Source organism: Ictalurus punctatus, chromosome 6, assembly GCF_001660625.3.
Source record: "Ictalurus punctatus breed USDA103 chromosome 6, Coco_2.0, whole genome shotgun sequence".
In the NCBI taxonomy this organism is placed as follows: Eukaryota; Metazoa; Chordata; class Actinopteri; order Siluriformes; family Ictaluridae; genus Ictalurus; species Ictalurus punctatus.
In genome coordinates, this window is record NC_030421.2 from 32,041,387 (window position 1) to 32,060,574 (window position 19,188).

The 19,188-nt window shown below is 39.6% G+C and overlaps 1 protein-coding gene across 2 annotated transcripts in view; it reads left to right on the top strand.

Moving 5' to 3' along the window:
* Window positions 1–12,399, top strand: part of pdxka (pyridoxal (pyridoxine, vitamin B6) kinase a) — a 13,812-nt gene extending 1,413 nt beyond the window's left edge. The window contains exons 3-11 of one of the 2 annotated variants that reach the window (XM_017469027.3): window positions 3,745–3,849; window positions 4,405–4,488; window positions 5,534–5,568; window positions 6,630–6,715; window positions 7,744–7,789; window positions 8,519–8,630; window positions 9,651–9,787; window positions 10,724–10,790; window positions 10,916–12,399. In XM_017469027.3, coding sequence (XP_017324516.1) covers window positions 3,745–3,849; window positions 4,405–4,488; window positions 5,534–5,568; window positions 6,630–6,715; window positions 7,744–7,789; window positions 8,519–8,630; window positions 9,651–9,787; window positions 10,724–10,790; window positions 10,916–11,028 — 785 coding nt within the window. In that variant the 3' untranslated portion in view covers window positions 11,029–12,399. 2 annotated transcript variants of the gene reach the window in all.
* The last annotated feature ends 6,789 nt before the right edge of the window (window positions 12,400–19,188 follow it).

Sequence of the window (19,188 nt, forward strand, 5' to 3'; positions counted from 1 at the left end):
CACGTGCTCTCTCTCTCACACACGTGCTCTCTCTCACACACACGTGCTCTCTCTCTCACACACGTGCTCTCTCTCTCTCTCACACACGTGCTCTCTCTCTCTCTCACACACGTGCTCTCTCTCTCTCTCACACACGTGCTCTCTCTCACACACACGTGCTCTCTCTCACACACACGTGCTCTCTCTCTCTCACACACTCACACACGCTCTCTCTCACACACTCAGGTTCTCTCTTTCACACACTCGTGCACTCTCTCACACACGTGCTCTCTCTCTCTCACACACGTGCTCTCTCTCTCTCTCACACACGTGCTCTCTCTCACACACACGTGCTCTCTCTCACACACACGTGCTCTCTCTCTCTCACACACTCACACACGCTCTCTCTCACACACTCAGGTTCTCTCTTTCACACACTCGTGCACTCTCTCACACACGTGCTCTCTCTCTCTCACACACGTGCTCTCTCTCTCACACACGTGCTCTCTCTCTCACACGTGCTCTCTCTCTCACACACGTGCTCTCTCTCACACACACGTGCTCTCTCTCACACACACGTGCTCTCTCTCACACACGTGCTCGCTCTCTCTCACACACGTGCTCGCTCTCTCACACACGTGCTCTCTCTCTCTCACACACGTGCTCTCTCTCTCACACACGTGCTCTCTCTCTCACACACACGCGCTCTCTCTCACACACGCGCTCTCTCTCACACACGCGCTCTCTCTCACACGCGCTCTCTCTCTCTCACACTCGCGCTCTCTCTCTCTCACACTCGCGCTCGCTCTCTCTCTCACACTCGCGCTCGCTCTCTCTCACACTTGCGCTCGCTCTCTCTCTCTCACACTCGCTCTCTCACACACTTGCGCTCGCTCTCTCTCACACACTCGCGCTCGCTCTCTCTCACACTCTCGCGCTCGCTCTCTCTCACACACTCTCTCTCTTTCACACACTCACACACTCGTGTGCTCTCTTTCACACTCACTCTCTCACACACACACATACACAATTTGGGTAATGTTTTACAGTGTTTATGGACTGATCAGTAAGTGTTTGTGTATAGATTCATTGATGTCAGATTAGACTGAGATTTTATTAAAAGACTGTTTCCCTCAAGATAAGTAACTTTTTTTAAAAAATTTTTATTGCACACAATAAATTGATTATGATGAAGAAATATTTTAATCTGTTCTGCCCTGACCTACTTTATGACATATGCACAGTAATAATGAAAAGTACAAAAACATGTATTTGACAACAGTATTTGATTGTCTATTAGATATGAACTGAAAACACCCGAGGGCCTCGGCTGAAAGTCTGAGTAGGGCTGTGACGCTGTGATTTTTCTGAAAGACATGCAGTTTTCATTTGGAGTTTAGCCAAACCACAACAGTGGCCCAATGCGGGCTAGTGATATGTTACTGTTTAACATAAGAGATGAGCATTTATGTAGGAAAAACTGACTTACAAAATGTCTCTGAAGTCAGTTTCGCATGCTTATGGGTCAGAGGTCAATCTGTTTTGTGTTCCTTTAAGCTGAAAGCAAGTAGTGAAAGCTGAATATTAACAATCTGTATTTTATTTTATTTATTTATTTATTTATTTATTTATTTATTTATACAGGAAATGTCTCTACATTCTACAGTGTCTCATGAGGATTTAAAAGGGATGTGTGAGCTCTAATGTTCTGTTAGTGGTCGAATAGCCTGTGCCAACTCCCTGCTCTGTGGCCCCCAGGAACACAGCAGGGGTCTGTTTTCACATCTCTTGTGTTGCTCATATCCACACTGTGTTCGCATTTACCCTCTCCTCCTCCTCCTCCTCCTCCTCGTCCCTGTATTTCTCTCCTCCTATTTTCTCTCAGCTTATTTCTCTGTTGCTGTGTTTTGGAGTTTTGGGCCATGTGCCAGGGACACAGAGTATCTAGGATGTTTCTATGCTCTTAATGCCGCCTCTTACCATCCCGTTGTTTTAATCCCATTCATGCATCACTTCCTGCACTTTTATCTGTTTTACATGGAAATAGGGACTGGATACCCAAAATGCCTGAAGTATTCATTAGAGGTCGAGCAATATCATCGAATATATCGAGCCTGCCGATAATCATAGTGTTAACGTAAAATAAGTCAGTAAAGTAATGACTGTGTACTGTACTTTTAAAAAAATGAAATGAATATTAATTTTTGTGAACTATTTTGAGTAAATATTAAAATAAATAAAATATATCATTTTTGTTCATATTCTAGTTCAAAGTGTGTCAGATCTTATTAAAACACGCGTAGCTCCCTTACTGTGTAAAACGCATCGTGCTAATATAGTGCACAGACTTTGTTGAAAGACGCATTGGGACGGCTGCGGAAATATGTCACGTTTAAAAAGCTTTTTGCATGAATCTAATTTCTCATTCCGTTAAGAATGGACTGAGCTTTCACTGCATGCAGAGGATTAATCCTTGGGAATGTTTGATGTAGAGCTAAGCTCATGCCAGTTGTGTTAATTATTGAAGTTAGAATCGTGTTTAACAATGTCCTATGTAACTTTCCAACTTCAAACCAACTTTATTCCAGTCTTAAACTTGTCTGAGAGGAGTCCGTGCCTAGTTACTGTTGATAAACTCAAATTAGACAGGAAACTATCTTTAACGTAGAATATGGCGATTAAATCAAACGAGTCCTTTATATTTCATTTATAGATTGGTGGATTAATAAATTAAGGAGGCCCGTGAATAAGTTTCCACACTAAAAATGTTCCCTCATCGAGCCAAGGAGTAAAAGATCCGAATCATTTTAGTGTTCTGAATAAAACGACTCTTTTATTTTGGAATCGACTCCCAGCGGAGGAGTGAAACTGTCAGACTTGGTTGCGAAACCACGGAATGTACGGACAGCCTTTTATTTCGAGTGCTCTGATTGGCTTAGAGGTTGCGTTGGTGTCCCGCCCCTTCGTCGCGATTGGCTGAAGACCCTGGCGTAGCAGCAACTCCGGAAGTGCACAGACTTTATTGAAAGACGCATTGGGAGGGCTGTGGAAATATGCCACGTTTAAAAAGCTTTTTGCATGAATCTAATTTCTCATTCCGTTCTCATTAAGAATGGACTGAGCTTTCACTGCATGCAGACGATTAATCCTTGGGAATGTTTGATGTAGAGCTAAGCTCATATCCTAGTGTCATGAGCTCATGTCCAGTGATTGCTTGTGTTCACGCAATCACTGGACTTCTTTTGCTTTCTATTTGAGTCACGCAGTAGATTGCTCATTAGCTAAGCAGAGTAAAGCAAGAGGTATAGACTCCAGTTCTTCCTGTGGATGTTCTGTGAGCAAGTAAATTCGGGAATAAAAAGTCCAATTTTGTTTAACAAATTCACTCGAGTCTTCTCGTACATGTGTGCAAATGACGCGTGCCTAAGAACGACGCATGCGGAACAAGTCGCTCTAGCGGACTAGTGTAGAAGTTTTTTTTCCCACTGATTTAAGAAATAGTAGAAAATGCATTTTTATAGGCTGCCAGTCTACTTTATTTATTTATTTTTTTTAAACACATTTTTCTCCCATGAGGTGATATATCCAGGGGACATACACATGTGGGTGGGAATAATGTAAGCTGGGACTTTTCTCCATTTGGATTTGATTAGCTTGGGAAAACAAAATACGGAGTTGGATTTAGATGCCAGCGAGTACACACTGTCATTGGGCATGAAGAACTCTGCTGTGCTGACCGTCTTCTGTCTCTCTTTGTTTTGCTAGGTTACGGGCACTGGAAGGGACAAGTGCTAACTGCAGATGAGCTACACGTCCTTTACGAAGGGATTAAACTCAACAAAGTCAACCATTATGACTACGTGCTTACAGGTACATGATTGGTTCACTGGCACACACACACCATCATTCGGCTGTTTGAATATGTAACTCAAACGCCGTGTAGAGGAAAAGACCTGAAACACCCCCTTCTGGAAAGAACGCTACAGTTTAGTTTCTTTATTGAGGGCAATCGTGGGAATATTGTTGGAAAATTAGTCAAGAACCAGACATAATGGAATAAACAAACCACAAGACTCGGAATAAACAGATCTTTAGAAGCGTACAGGAAAACGCACAGGTGCACAAACTAGTGAGCGAGATATAGAACAGGTGAACACAATCAGAGAAGGATCTAGTAAATAAAATGGAAGGGGGGCGGAGAACAAAAACACACAGGACTTGTTGCTATGGGAACTGTGACGCAGAGCACGAGATCGTGATGTTGCAGATCATAGATTTTTAATTTTTTTTTGGTCTTTCAGACTTTTCCATAAAGCTTGAACACTTTGTCTAGAAACGTCAAGGTGACTGTAAATACTGTCGGATTTATCACATCGTTTAATTAGAATAGTTCTTGTCTCTTTAACAATCTCTTCTTATGATTAGGTTACTCCAGGGATGTGTCTTTCCTGGAGATGGTGGCGGACATTGTGCAGGAGCTGAAGAGTGTCAACCCCAGGCTTGTCTATGGTAGGGGGCCAAACAAAATTTCCCAGATTTAAAACATTTCCCAAAATGAGACGAGGCTCATCGTAGTTCTTACTATTTTCTTCCTTTGGTGTCTCGCATAAGAAACCACGTAGACTGTTGTGCCTGGTCGTGTATCACATGCGTTCGTGCATTTTATTTGTATTATTATTGAGGGCAAAATTAAACTTTCTGAAACAGCGCCACTTCCATCCCAACTGGAGACCAGGAGCTTTTCAACCCGGTGCACTCTAGTGGCATCTGGTGGTCAAACCAGAAATCAAGATAATAAACTATTGTACATTCCAGTACTTTTGAAAAGCATTAGGATGTCAATTTTTAAACAGTGCAATGCAAATGGTAACGCGAAATAATGCTTTATAAAGAAACAATTCTCTTATAGTACACCTCTAGAATAGGTAACACTTAGTTACAGTAAATTGACACACACACAAACTTGGTCATTTACATTTACCCCAGTCCTAGTCCATTACTATTCCTTCATAGGCAAGGCTCACGTGGGCTGATCTGAACGGCAAAACGTGAGCGTTTTGTTGCGCTTGTTGATTTTGCCAGTGAGATTAATACATTCCTGTACATGGAAAACATTATTTGTTGATATGAGCTTTCCCCCAATCTTCAGCCCTCTCTAGTTTCTTTGATGGTTCCATAACTTAAAATTTAAAAAAAAAAAAAATCTTTTATTACTTATTCACACAAACTGCTGATTCGTTCGACTCTCTAAACGCAACAGGGTCCAACTCGGTCACGTGGTCGTGTGCCGAAACGAGGTTTCTGACATCCTTGGTTATGTGTTTATGGCAGAATTAATCATACACTGAAACTCTGATGCAAGTACTGATAGGAGTAAAGATGCTTTTATTTATTTATTTATTTGTTTGTTTGTTTATATATTTATTTTTATTGGTATACACACCTTGGAGATGTATTTTCGAGGATGAGGTCACTCGTATTTGTGCACTGCACCTGACCAAGCTACAGAGAGATGAGCGAGTTCCTGTTTAAACCTGTGTCTATTGTTTTTCAGTATGTGATCCAGTCATGGGAGATAATGGATCAATGGTGAGTAGCCTAAGGAGCCCTTTCATTAATTTGACTCCATCACCCCTTTTTTTTTTTTTTTTAAAAAACATGGATATAGTTTGGATTTTGTTATTCACAGTTTTTCACTTATAGTATTTCATTTTTGCAAAACATCCTGTCTTTTAAGTTTATAGACATGCTCTTGGTTTACAGCAGGAGCACACACTTCCACTCCAGGAGGTCTACAGTGCTGCACAGATCAGCATTATTTTAGCCTCCTATTCCAGTTGACTGGAATAGTTTTGGAGAAAAATTGTTCACAATTTACAATATCTTTCATTGGCTCTAAATGTGTGAAGAAAGGAGGCTTCTAGATTAAGTAAACACTGGCGCTTCCTAACTGAGCATCTTTTTACTGTACTGTGTAATGCAAGCTCCACCTCTCCCAAAACAAATTCTTGTAAATAATATGATCATAAAAAGCACTAATTACTAATAAAGTAATTAAGAAAAATCAGTAAAAAAAAAAAAACCCATACAGAATATTTCATTCATTCATTTATCTTCAGTAAGCACTTTATCCCGGTCAGAATAGTGGTGGATCTGGAATCTATCCCGGAAATCCATGACGCAGGAATCCATCCTGAATGGGGCATCATATAGACTCTAGCACCGACTAAAACATCACCATGTAAGCATATCTACATGCAGTAATGTTCTGATTTGTGTTCATTACTGTGTAACTCCACCATGTTCGGTATATACACAGATAGATCTGTTATGCCATGTGATCCAGCGGGTCAGCGAGTAACTAAAAGGTGACCTCACTTTAAAGTGACACTTCTGTGAGCGAAAACATCTCGCATGGCAAATTCCTCTGTCCTTTCTTTCTTTTTCTTGCATCTTTTTCTCATATCCTCAGAGAAAGGAGCTAAGATGTGAACAAAGGAATCAAGCTCATTAAAAACATATGAGAGCGTAATGAGTTTTTAGTAGGAATAAAGGAGGAGGAGGAAAAAAAAAAAAACACTTACTAGTGCAAGTCTGGAGTTATCATCCTGCTGCGCATTCGTACATCTTGTTTCCTGTCTTGTTTGTAGTACGTTCCAGAAGCCCTGCTGCCTGTGTACAGGGATAAAGTGGTGCCAGTATGCGACATCATTACGCCCAACCAGTTTGAGGCCGAGTGAGTGCAATTATCTGGTTTTCTGACTCCGGAGCTTTTTTTTTATGCCGGGCCTACAGCGTGTAATTTAGAGTTGTCGACGACTCACCAAGTTGTTTATGGTCACATTAGACGTTTGATATATGTTTACACATAAATAAGGCGTCTGTCATGGTGAGTGCTTACATTTTACTTCAGGGGTTTTCAATCCTCTCTGCAAAGAGCCAGTTTGGCAACAGATTTTCATCCAGTCATTTATATATTTAAAGACGAGAAATTAATTCAAGTAGACTCTGTTGTGACGGAGTGGGTGGAATGAAGGCCTACATGAACTAAATGCAGCTGCATGGACCCTTTGCGGATAAGATTGAAGAACCCTGCTCTGTGTGAATTGTGATCAATCCTGTCTGTCGATCGTTTTTTTTTTTGTTTGTTTTTAATAATGCCTATCAAAATGACACGGCAAAAGTCTAACTACCCAGCATGTGTGAAAGTGCTTTGAAAGGTCTGGACACCGCCCACAAATATCCATAAATGGTCAATGCAAATGGACCACATGCATATGTAAATGTACGGTGTCCTATTCATTGTTGAGTGAGGGGGTGTTGGCGATGGCAGAGAAGAAAGCAAAACAAAAAAGGAAGCATTGTGGGAATGCGAAGCACAGAGGATTATCTCTATTGAAAAACTATATATATATATATATATATATATATATATATATATATATATATAAAAATATATATATAAATTAAATAAATAATATATATATATATATTAAAAAAAATTAAATAATAAAAAAAAATATATATATTAAATATAATATTATATATATATATATATATATATATATATATATATATATATATATATATATATATATATATATTAGTTAATTTATTTATTTATTTATTTATTAATTAATTTTTTTGTAGTGTAATTATTCCAGTGTGAATTTGGCACAGACATGAAAATCTAACACGGTTACAGTTGCATGTTCTTAAGAAGATATATGTTTGTTTATTTATTTTTTCCCCCTCCCCTGAAAGGCTCCTGACGGGAAGAAAGATCAGTACGGAAAAAGATGCAGTTGAGGTGGGTCTCCAGTCTCTTTGATGTGCAGCATTTCAAAGCAACTCAACATTTAAATCTTACAAGAACTCGTTATGCAATTAATACCATAGAAGCATACTTCCATACTGTGATTTGGGCTCTAGCATACCATACTCTAATATACCACAGAGTGTTAAATGGTAATAAGGTAAATCTTTACCAGCGGATTTCTCGACCCCATTGCTGTAGACCCACTCACATAGGCTGCTGATCATGACTACATCCTACTTCCTCTGAAAACCAGACTTTCTGAACATCATTTCAAAACCCGACTCAAAAGGGAACCCATCCTCTTCTGGGTGACGCCCAGTGATGGGATTATAAATCATTACTCTTCCAGAACTATATTCTATTAAGGGCAAACGGTATTAAATGTGTTAATGTTATTCAGTATGAGCATATTGTAAATAAGAGTCCTCTCATAAGCATAGGACAATCTTTTTGATTACAGCAGCAGTGTCACTTCAGAATGAACCGTAATCATGCACAGATGCAAGGTTTTCTAATTCCGGGCACAGCTCATCAGTTCATAATTAAGCCCTTAAGGAGTTGGATCAAGTGTACTGGGAGTAACACAAGCAGGAAGGTGGATCCCGAGAATGGGATTGTGAAACCCTGAGTTAGTACTAGACTATAATCAGTCAGACCATCATCTTTTTAAAGCAGTGATGACTGAAAGAGGTTTGTTGTATTGTTGTCATTCTCATTTAGGCAATGGATCTGCTGCATGCTATGGGTCCCGACACTGTGGTCATCACCAGCTCAGACCTGCTCTCTTCTCTGGGAGATCAGTATCTAGTGGTCTTGGGTAGCCAGAACACAGGTGAACCTTACTGTTCCTCTTATAAACTTTTTATAGTCTAGGTATCGGTCGTCCCTTTCTGATACAATGGCTCTAGCCCAGTGTTTAGTCTCTTGTCCGATGAGCTGCCTTTAGCTAAATAATTTACAGACTGTCTTCAACAAGCCACAAGAGAGGATCTACAGAAGCAAGCAGGTTCATGTTTAGAAAACTAAAGTTTTGCTAAACTATGTCAATTTTGGTTTTATAAATTTATTCGCTCTGCTACAGTATTTGGTTTGTTTGGAACTGTTAAATACTTTTCTGGCTCTGCATCTGGACTGCACTCTGCCAGTTGACAACCCCGATTTGTGGTGCAGCTTTCACATGACCATGAGGCTGAGTGAGATGGTGCTCCTCGTTTCTTCCATTTCCTTGATTTGAAGCTCCGTCCGGCAAGCCGAGGGTAAAAATCATTAACGGTTGAGTTTGCCAAAAGAAGCATCACTTTTAAAGAACTGTCCTGTACTGATGGCTTGTTGTATAGCTGTATTTCCCAAACCAGATCCCCTAGCAATGTCTAACAACTCTCGTTCTCGCTTTGTCTCCCTCTCTGCTACTACAGTGGATATAAAGTCTACACACCCTTTTTAAAATGCCAGGTTTATATATAATATATATATGTGTGTGTGTGTGTGTGTGTGTGTGTGTATATATATAATATATGTATATATGTGTGTGTGTGTGTGTGTGTGTGTGTGTGTATATATATATATATATATATATATATATATATATATATATATATATATATATATATATATATATATATATATATATATATATATATAATAATAATAATAATAATAATAATAATAATAATAATAATAATATTTTAAATGCTGTCTGGAAAGCATGAATCACAGATGGGGCTTTTGCTGATGTAAGTGGTGCCATGGAACAGTTCAAACGTTAAGTCGTCATAATCACTAAGGCCTTGTATATATTTCCAGGTTGCCAATGGAGAACTCTGCTGTGTGTTTGTGTTCATGTATGTTTCAGTGACAGCAGATGGCAGTGAAGAGAAGCAACGCATCAGGTTGGACATTCCCAAAGTAGATGCCGTGTTTGTGGGCACTGGGGATCTGTTCGCTGCTATGCTGCTGGCGTGGACGCACCGACACCCTAATGACCTCAAAGTACGATTGAACTTGAACGCAACATGTTCTGATTATTATTTTCAGCTGATTAGAAATAGTCATGGCTGGCTCTTCCTGATGCACTGCCTTCAAAAATAATAATAGTCCGTGATGATGTGATGAGTGAGAGTGCTTCTCATGTCTTTAATTATGCTTCCTGGGGAAACTGAGGGGAAATTGATAATTAACAGTAGAGTTTGTCCAAACTAAAACCCAATACAGTGTCTCAACACTGCTACAATTTTTAGCTCACTGACATGCTTTTTGTAATACATGGTATGGTAAAGAATGGTAGGGGTTAAAATGATTTATTATGTGTCAATAGATTGCAGTTATGCCATGAAAACTCTTGGGGAGTCTTATAGCACATAGCGCTTGAATAATGTTGAAGTAATTACACACACACTGAAAGTCAGAGAGGCAGCTGCATTCATGCTTATTTTTTTTTTAGCTCTAAGTCCAGAGTTTCAAGTGTGTAATGTGATTCTATGCTCATTCCCGATCACCTCCACGCATGCTAAAGCTAAACACTGCTATAGCTGTGTTTTATAGCTATATTTTCCCCTATTCTGATGCTTGACATGAACATTTAATGGAAGCTCTTGACCTGTATCTGCATTATTTTTTACATTGCACTGCTGCCACATGATTGGCTGATTTTGGATAACTGCATGAATGAGCAGGTGTTCCTATTAAAGTGGAGGGCGAGTGTATATTTGTGTTACAGTTGACACTGTGTCTGATATCAACTGTAAGACCAGTCTAGACTTACAGTAACATCTCCATGAAACCGGTACTTCACTTACGGATCTGCAAAAGATGAAGACAGAAGCCACTCTGTAGGCGAAGAGCTTCAGAAACACTTCATTTGGATCTCTACAGCTGCGTTTTATCTACCGACGTCACGCTTTATTATCTTTTGTGGTGTTTTAACAGAAAGCCTGTGAGAAGACGGTTTCTGTGATGCAGCATGTCATTAAGAGGACCATCACCTACGCCACGGGTAAGAACAAAATCCCATAACAACATTACGGGCTTTAGACGGTTGGTGTGACGGGAACGGAGGATTATGCGAGTGTATTTTTGCCGAGCTCTCGACTAAATCAACTCTCTCGTTTTCTCCTTCAGAGGTGGCTGGTCCTGACCGGAGACCGAGTCCTGCACAGCTGGAGCTGAGAATGGTGCAGAGTAAAGCAGACATTGAAGATCCTGCCGTAACGGTCAATGCTGTGGTGCTCTAGGGTTTCACTTCCTTCCTCTTCCAGACTGCCCCGGAGCCCTCGCATGCGAAAGCAATCTCGCATCAGAGGACACAACCACATTATTGTGTAGAGCAGGAAAGACCTGTGAATGTTTACCGTGATTAAAACGCACAGGTAAAATCACAGGTCGTCCACATACTAACCAAATAATAACTAAAGCCAGGCTGGCATTTTTGTTCGACTTATATAGTACTGTATAAAGATGGAGCAGTTTTTTAATATTCTAATAAAATAACGTGAAAGAAGCACGTCCTGATCAGATTTACTGTAATCATCTGAGCAGATGTATGCTGCTAAAAAGGATGGTTTTAATTTCAATAACACCACGTTACTAGCACAGGACGACAATATATTCGCAATGCTTCCTCATTATAAACTAGATGGTAGTTAGACACCGCTTCCTGATTGGAATAGGACATGATTTTCTTATATGATATCCATATAACTTCTATATTCCACACAAGTGATGCATTTTCCCATTCAACATGAATAAAGTAATGTTTCTCACATAATATTAGCTTAATGGTTAGGGAAATGTCATTGGTCTTGTGGAATGTGTGCAAGCTTCATTACCGCATACTGCATGACTTAGAAAATATAGTTTGGGAGAGTATTACCGTTAGAGAATCTGGTTTCCACTGTTCTTGGCCTCGAGAATGTGGCGGTTAGTCCACAATCTAGTAGTCACGTAACCCGCTTTACCATTTATTTTTCCTATTTTTTAATACTGTTAATGGAGCATTTGGCGTTCACATATGGGGATTTGTGAAGTAGTCGGTGATGAAGAGGAGGGAGAAGCCAGGTTGTGAGAATGCACACCTGGCACTGATTTGGCTCAGTGGGGGAGAGAGAGAGAGAGAGATAAAGGAGTGGCTGGAAGCGCCAGCGTCACACACTTCAAAGCTGGGCAAGGAGGAGGCAGGAACTGGCTAAGGTTTAATCATCAACAGAACTCAAACATAATAATGATAAGGAGTCTTTATTGGTCACATATACAGTAGAGAACAGTGAAATTGTTTTCTTTGCATACCCCAGCCTGTCACGAAGCTGGGGGTCAGAGCACAGGGTCAGCCATGTAAAACACAAGCTTAATCCAAACACAAAATGCACATGCGTGTGTCTCGCTCTCCCACTGGTGCTTCCAGCCGCTCCTTTATCTCGCTCTCTCTGCGCAACCTGGCTTCTCCCTTCACTCCGTCACATGGGCTTTGGGACCTAAATATACTGCAGTGTATTAAAATAATGAAATAAAATGATCACAGGAACCTTTTGTACAAGTAATAACTGTCCATTTTTACAATCTAGCAGTAAAAATGATCAATAAAAACCCACTTTTTGTCATGTCCGTAACTACCCCTCGTTTGTGTTTGTGTCGATCCACCAGACGACTCGTGTACAGCAAATAAAGATGATTACACGATAAGATAACTCGGTTGTATTTGTCGAGGACAGTGTTATTCCTGTGAGGTCAGCGGTTCAGATGAAGATCCTTTTACTTATACGGGTGAAGAAATGTAAAGTAGAAAAATAACTCGACTGTACAATGCTGATTTGAAATAGGCATAAAATGATTCATGATAGACTAATGCTTGTACTATAATGTCCAGCGTATCACGAGGAACCCTGAATATTGGTTAATCATTTTAACTGGTTCCTGCAGGCGCTACTCCAGCTGTGTGGTTAAGAATAACGATTAGTGTGAACACATACTTTTTTTTTTTATGTCATTCTGTCTCAGGCATTACATGGAATTATAGTTTATTTATTTATAGATAAAACACGCAGAAAATCTACCTGCTGAAATTTGTCAAATTCATTTTATATATGTAAATTTTTGCATATTTTCATGAAGGGTGCCAATAATTCTGGAGGGCACTGTAGCACTAACGTTAGATATCTGATGGGCCACTTATTTTAGTCTTAAGTCGAAACTACACACTGAGCAGAAGGTTGTATTTTTTTCCTTTCATATACCTTACTCACATCAGCAGCTATATATTGGTCATATACACCGAACAGCCATAACATTAAAACCACTTACTGGGTAGGTCCCCATTGTGCTGCCAAAACACCTCTGACCCATAGAGGCACGGACTCCACAAGACCTCTAAAGACCTCTGTGTGCTGTGGTATCTGGCACCAAGACGTTAGCAGCAGATCCTTTGAGGTCTACAAGATGTTTTCTTTTACATCATGTGTAAAAGAATCATCACATGATTCCTCAAACCAGACCACCATTTTCTATTTCTTCATGGTCCGGTTCTGATGCTCACGTGCTCACTGTAGACGCTTTCGGAGTTGCACAGGGGTCAGCATGGACACTCTGACTAGTCTATAGCTACACAGCTCCACACATCGAAGACACCTGTCTTCGTCTCCTTTACGTAACACTGCCCTGCACATTTTAATGTTCTCCCCGCTCTAACACACCCACTTCAACTCAGCAAGGGTAATTAGCTAATTAGTTATTTAATCAGATATGTTGGGAGCACGTAAAACACTAAAATGCACAGGACAGAGGGTACTCCATGACCAAGTTTGGGAATCTGTGCATAGAGGGTGTATTTATTTATTTTTTTTACATACTGTTCAATGCACATGTATGCTAAAAAAAAAAAAAAGTTTATACATACACCTTAAACAGTTAAGCATATACTACAAGTCTGAACTCTGATTATTGATTATTAGCCTTGAGATATTTTTATGCCTTATAGGATGTAAAATATTTAAACATAGCCTATGTAATTATTCCCCTTTCATACAATATATGGCCAAATGTTTGTGGACACCTGGCCATCACACCCATATGTGGGTCTTCCCCAAACTGTTGCCAGAAAGTTGGAAGCACACAATTGATCACTACACTGTAGTGTATTTAAACATAGTGTATCTAATTATTCCCCCTTTTATATATCCAGAACTGCTGAACATTATTTTTCAATAAGGTCTCTGCAGGTGTCTGAGGATACAGGCGAACACGCCTTGCCTTATCACATCACAACTGCCAGCCTGTATTTATCAGTCTGATATAGTACACACCAAATACCAGAGAATCCAATAGAATCCAACAGAGGGCTCAATAGCCACCCACCTGTAGCTGCCAGGGGATAAAATTTCCATATAATTTGATTGCTAAACAAAGCACACGATATGGCATCGATAACACATTGCAAAATTTGCATTTGTTTTGCATACTTTTGGCAAAGGCTTTCTGCGGATCAACTGCGATATCGTTGCGGAGACACGAAATAAATTTGAGTTCTAATATAGAAAATAAACTCGAATAACATCGATCACAATATATCAACAATACAGTATATAATACAGTGGCAATATGGTAAGTTAACAAACTCTGCGACACTTGAAAGATGTTTTTCACAAAAGAAGAAGTCATTAATATGTTAGTTTTGAGAGGACCTTAGCTTTTCTCACATGCACACACACACACACACACACACTGCACACACATGCAGTTTGCAAAATAATGTGCAACAAACCAGCTGAATCAATGTTGCAAGAGCTTCACTGAAATAACCAAGTAATTCTATTAAGCTGTTTAGGCTAAAGGTTAAGTTTGTTTAAGTGCTTGTATAATCTCCATATAAAATACAGGTGTAGTATACAAAATATTTAGAAAACAAATACATATAGTATCATAATGTCCACATGCAGTTAGAAGTAAGCTTTCTGATTGCATAGTAACTCTGGGTGGACTTTCTGTTTCATCATGTGCAGCAGTAAAAGACCTCGGTGTGATTATTGACTCCAGCCTATCATTTGACGCTCATGTAGATAATATTACCAGGATGGCCTTCTTTCCTCTCAGAAATATTGCTAAGATAAGAAATATAATGCCACTACATGATGCAGAAAAATTAGTTCATGCTTTCGTTATCTCTAGGTTGGATTATTGTAATGCCGTACTGTCTGGATGTTCCAGTAGGAGCATAAACAAGCACCGGTTAGTCCAGAATGCAGCTGCAAGAGTCCTTACTACAACCAGAAAATATGATCACATCATCCTTATCTAATCCGCACTGCATTGGCTTACAATCAAACTTCATACTGATTATGATCAATGTTTAACTGAATGGTCCTGCTCCACAGTACCTGAGTGAGCTTTTGGCACATTATAATCCCATCCATCTTCTATATCACTTATCCTTTTCAGGGTCACAGGGAACCTGGAGCTAATCCCAGGGGGCATCAGGCACAAGGTGGGGTACACCCTGGACAGGATGCCAATCCATCACAATCACATACACACTCACACACACTACAGACACGCCAATCAGCCACGTCTCTGAACTGGGGGAGGAAACCAGAGTACCCAGGGAGAACATGCAAACTCCACACACACATGGCCCCAGCAGGACTCGAACCCTGGACCCTGGAGGTGTGAGGCGAACGTGCTAACCATTAAGACATTATGATCCACCATGCCTATTTCAATCAAAAGGTGCAGGCTATTTGTTGTTACCTCGAATAGTTAAGGCTAAAGCAGGAGGAAGAGCTTTCTCTCACAAAGCCACACAGTTATGGAACAGCCTTCCAATTAGTGTTCAGGACTCAGACACAGTCTCAGTATTTACGTCCAGGTTGAAAACTTATTTATTTAGTTAAGCCTTTTGTGAATAGTTTTTTATTAGGTGAAGGAGCAGATCTGGAGGGTTGACGGGCAAAGTGTTGTGATGAATTGGGATGTTTGGATGCTGTCACCCCCGCCCCCCCCACTTGATGAGAACTCCTACCTGCAGTTGTCACCCAAATGACAATGAGTTCCTTTTGAGTTTGGTTCCTCTCAAGGTTTCTTCCTAATATCGTCTCAGGGAGGTTTTCCTTGCCATCGTCACCTCTTTCTTGCTCATCAGGGATAAAGTCATACATGTATATACTGAATGTATTTATTTCTGTATTATTGTTAAAAGCGCAATACAAATCAAATTGAATTGAATAATGTGTTATTTGAGTTAAGAATAAATAGGAATATATGTGAGCTTGAACCTTATAATACTAAAGTCTCAATATACTAATGAAATAAATAGATTATGGCATTTATCAGATGCCCTTATTCAGATCAATTTACAGAAGTTCTTTGAAGTCTCTATCAATAAATACATCGTCATACTGGTTCACAAGGTCACCATCATATATAGAATACACCTTCACCATTTCCCTTAGCATCATTAGCACAAGGGTCATCTAACCTAAAAACTGTATTGTTTTCATGTAAAAAGTAAAACCAGTTCATTTACGCAGCTCAAAATGTCAGAGAGAATCAGAGAGAACATCTGTTGTGCCCCTGACCATGCCTCTTTAACAGTTGAGCTGTGCATGTCTTAATATTCAGCTGTACGGAACTGACACGTATAGCCTGTGGCAGCTCGTCCACTATTTATATCAGCCATTCAACAAATATTATTATGAAAGTCCTCATTCATAACTCCGAACATTTTCAATTTCATTGAAAAACTCATTCTCGTTTGAGTGACCAACAATTGTAAACATTTCTATTGTTTCTTCTGCTATTTGGAATTTCCATTGATTCGATCACCTTTTCCCCAATTTCCCATAGAGTTAAGCACCAATAGCAGCCCGCTGGGGCAGGAATCACACTGCTCCATTCTCACACTATAAACATTTTCAGTGGAGAGGAGCATCGCTGCCAAGAACTTGTTTTATAGTAAATGGTCTGAATTAAATATCACAAATGTAAACAAGGCAAAAAGTAAGTGCAGTATTCTAGGATGTACAGAAGTATTACTATTTTAAGATATATTGCAAAGACTGGGAGAGGGAAAGGGATATGTATAGGACGTAGATAATCTCTGTACACCAGAAATATATATATATATATATATATATATATATATATATATATATATATATATATATATATATATATATATATATACACACACAACTTGGTAACCTTATAATCCACACAGCAGCTGAGAAAAAAGAAGAAAAACATGTAGCAGTATCAGGTCTTTTGTGTGGTATATGAGCTGTAGTTTGGTTAATGATATCTGGGTGTGCCTTGCACCATGTGCCACTGTGAAGCACACCTGCTCTATCGATTACAGTTGAACAAAGGTACATCTATGCAACTGTGCTGAATGACTATGTTGTTTAATCTCAACAGCGTATTATGAGGTTACTCAAAAAAAAATAAAAAAAATTGATAGTAGCCTAGAGCATAAGTCAAGTGTGATCGCTTCTCAACTTAATTTAGCTATTATTAATGTTATCCTCCCCCACCAAAATCTAGGGTCACAAGTTGCTCCTGTATATAGGAACATAAGAAAAGACCATCTACATGCAATGATCCACTATAAACATTAGTTGGTTTATTATCTGGCACCATGTCCTGTAAGGAAAATAAAATAAAAGCATTATATCACTTATCCATGTCTCCCCTATGAACAATGCTGCTGAAAAATCCAGCTTGGGCTTACCAGTTACTAATCGCCAAAACAAAGGCTGAGCTGGTCAAGCTGTTAGAACATCTTTGCCAGCGGATAAATGCTGTTTGAGATAAAACATTAAAGCAGTGTGAAAAACTCAAAAATGGTCCAGTCTGACGTTAATCTGCATTGTCCAAAGGTTCTCGTAAATCCCACACCAACATATGCCGAACCCAAAACAGCACATATAGAGAATCTTAAATAAGTTTATCCCTTAAAAACCTACAGTCCCCTCTGAAAGTACTGGAAGGACAAGTCCAATTCTTTTGTTTACGCTATACACTAAAGACATGGCTTTTATTTGAAAACACCCATTTTTCAAATTATGAAAAATATTGGAGCGTGTGGCTGACAGGTGTTTCTTATTGCCCAAGTGTGCCCTGTTAGATCGATTAATAGCGCGGAAACAACTATTAGCTCTGAACGTCTATTCTTGGTTTGAGCTCTGTGTTTCACCTGTGAAGACTGCATTCGTTGTTAAAAAGGATAAAACAACACAAAGACCAGAGAGCTGTCTATGGGAGAAAAGCAAGCCATTTTGAATCTGAGAAAAGAAGGAAAATCCATCAGCACAAGCATTGGGCACAGCCAAGACAACAATTTGGAAAGTCTAGAAATAGAAGGAAACCACTAATGTATTAAAAAGAAGACACTGAACAGGTCAGCCAAAGAAAAACAACAGCAACATGATGACAAACAATGCGTGTGTGATGAAGAAAATCCTAAAAACAACAGTCAGTGACATCACCAATAACCTCCACTGGGCAGGGGTGAAGGTATCGCAATCCACCATTTGAAGACTTCCGGAGTTGAAATATACCACAAGATACAAACCAATCATCAGCAGTAAGAATCAGAAAGCCAGATTGGGATTCGCAAAGAAATACAGAGATGAGCCACAAAAGTTCTGGAACCAAGATTAACCGCTACCAAAGTGATGGAAAGGCCAAAGTGTGGAGAAGGAAAAGATCTGCTCAGGATCCAAAACATACAAGCTCATCAGTCAAGCACAGTGGAGGTAGTGTCATGGCTTATGCTTGCACGGCTGCTTCTAGAACAGGCTCACTAATCTTTATTGATGATGTAACTCGTGATGGTAGCAGCAGAATGAATTCAGAGGTCTACAGAAACATTCTGTCTGCCAATTTAAAGAGAAATGCATCCACTCTAATTGTGAGGAACTTCGTCTTGCAGTAAGACAGTGATCCATAACATACTGCCAACAACAAAACTGCCAGCATAACAACGTCATTATGGGAAAAAGTGGAAGGTTTTACACTGGCCAAGTCAATCACTAGACCTTAAACCCAGTTGAGCAACATTTCAGGAGGAGACTGAAGGTAGAAACCTCCCAAAACACACAACAACTATAAGAAGCTGCAGTAGAAACCTGGAAAAGCATCACATAAGAAGAATGCAACAGTTTGGTGATGTCACTGCATCGCAGGCTTGATGCAGTCAGTGGAAGCAAGGGATATGCAACCAAATAGTAAGGGTTATTTACTTCACGACTATCTGTTCCAGTACTTTTGCTCACCAAAAAATTGGATGGTCTGCCACAAAAGGTGCCATGTTTTACAACCCCAATTCCAAAAAAAGTTGGGACGCTGTGTCAAATGTAAATAAAAACAGAATGCAATGATTTGCAAATCTCATCGACCCAGATGTTATC